Source organism: Lepidothrix coronata, unplaced genomic scaffold (genome assembly GCF_001604755.1).
Source record: "Lepidothrix coronata isolate B3197 unplaced genomic scaffold, Lepidothrix_coronata-1.0 Scaffold3376, whole genome shotgun sequence".
Taxonomy (NCBI): domain Eukaryota; kingdom Metazoa; phylum Chordata; class Aves; order Passeriformes; family Pipridae; genus Lepidothrix; species Lepidothrix coronata.
The window spans coordinates 1-1,592 of record NW_016693556.1 but is presented as its reverse complement, the minus strand read 5'-3'; the positions used below and the strand labels follow the sequence as shown (position 1 = coordinate 1,592).

The following is a 1,592-nucleotide window of genomic DNA, read 5'->3' as shown; positions in this document are numbered from 1 at the left end:
CATGATATTTGTTTTCCCCATTCTCTCCGGTTATCCCACTGCAATGTGCCATGGAAGTGCCAGCACACATACAGGAGAGGTCTGTCTGACAGAAAATAAACCTTCCTGTTCCAAAAAAGCTTGGAAGAAAGGGCTGGAAGGGCAGAATCACACCTTTCACACAGGCAGTCAGTGTACCATTTTGTTATTATTTTAATACTTTTAGTATTTGAGAAGAGAGATACTGAATTCTGGTATTTGGTACCAGAAATAATCAACATTCCATTGTAATTGTCCATTAGGGCAAATAATGTCCAGTGGCTTTACCTCCTTTTGGATGAGATGAAAATCCTTCCCATAGGTATGAAAAGCCATTTGAAATGACTCCTTCTCATGAGGTGTCCATGTATCAGAGCCTGGCAATAAAAAGCAACAGGTAAATTGATCACTCTACCAATTTGAAACAGATCCCTCTGGTAAAACAGATCACTTGCAGCCGAAGAGGAATCAGCATCATTCATTATTCAATTATCGACGGCTCTCCTTTGGAAAGCAATGAAGACAAGAACAGGCATTCCCCAGGGAAAAAAGCACAGAAAACAATTTAAACTGAAGGGGTAGATGCTGCTGCTTTCCCTACCCCCAAGGAACACGAGATCTTGTTCTCATGTTACTTTTTCAACAATAAATGCTTGACATGGCAATTAAGTGGATGGCAGTATCTGTCAGCAAAGGAACAAGCTCTACTTCAGTTACCTGCATAATGATAATCAGCCAAGGGATGGCCTTGAGGTGTCTGAGGATGCCCTGACTGGAACATCTCCAGAGCCTCCTGCAGGATTGAGGAGAAAAAGACTTTAGCATCCCAACCACAAGGAATCAAAAAGGTAAATGCTTTCTTTCAGCTAATTTGCCACTTCAGTGATTCAGTCTGCTGGAGGAAGATTTTGATTATATTGGTAAAACCTTGTGATTTTGCTCCTCAGTCCCTCATTTTGCTCCTCAGCCCTTCAATTCTACTCTCCAATATCATAATTTTGCTCACCAACCCAATGATTTTCCTCATCTTGCATCCTCAGCCCACAGAGGCTTTTGGAAATTTTTCCTCAATCCACACCAAAATGTATTAGAGAATACAGATCCCCAGGAGATTTTAAGGGAGCAAGCTGAGGGACCAGTGCCTCCAGGAGAGGCTTTCCCCCTGCTTGAACCATTTTTGGCTTTTCCCTGCTGCAGCACCTGGGCTGGCAGAGCCTCTTTGTGGAGACACAGCACATGGCGAGTGCTCCTTGTTAAATCCCTTCTTCAAAGAGCAGGCAGCAAAGGCTGTCCCAGTCCCCAGTCCTTATTAACTCTCTGTCCATTAATTCCCCTATTCATTCCATCCAAATATCTGCTTCTTACCGGAACATTGCCCTGCGCCTCATTCAGGCAGTGTAGGGCAAGCTCCAGGTTAGCTGCTGCCCCAGGAATGCCACTGGAGATGGCCATGTCAAGCAGATCTCTCACTATAAGCACATTAAAAACACACAGAAAGTCAGGTCTGGGCAAAGAAAGGGGAAAAGTTGCATTACAAGGGAGAAGGAAAGCAGAAGAGCTGAAGATAGACTGAC

General features: G+C 44.0%; 1 protein-coding gene across 1 annotated transcript; it reads right to left on the bottom strand.

The window, feature by feature from the left end:
* Positions 1-146: 146 nt before the first annotated feature.
* Positions 147-1,482, bottom strand: LOC108491962 (zinc finger protein 541-like). The gene is made up of 3 exons (XM_017803746.1): positions 1,384-1,482; positions 736-811; positions 147-395 (listed from the first exon to the last, which is right to left on the bottom strand). Exons 1-3 carry the CDS (start codon positions 1,468-1,470, stop codon positions 202-204), a joined length of 357 nt encoding a protein of 118 aa, XP_017659235.1. The 5' UTR covers positions 1,471-1,482; the 3' UTR covers positions 147-201.
* Positions 1,483-1,592: the final 110 nt, after the last annotated feature.

Coding starts and splice junctions, on each gene's coding strand:
- LOC108491962 (XM_017803746.1), bottom strand. CDS start 1,470: ATGGCCATCTCCAGTGGCATTCCTGGGGCAGCAGCTAACCTGGAGCTT. Junction 812..1,383: donor AGGCGCAGGGCAATGTTCCG/GTAAGAAGCAGA, acceptor TCAATCCTGCAG/GAGGCTCTGGAGATGTTCCA. Junction 396..735: donor GGCTGATTATCATTATGCAG/GTAACTGAAGTA, acceptor TTTTATTGCCAG/GCTCTGATACATGGACACCT.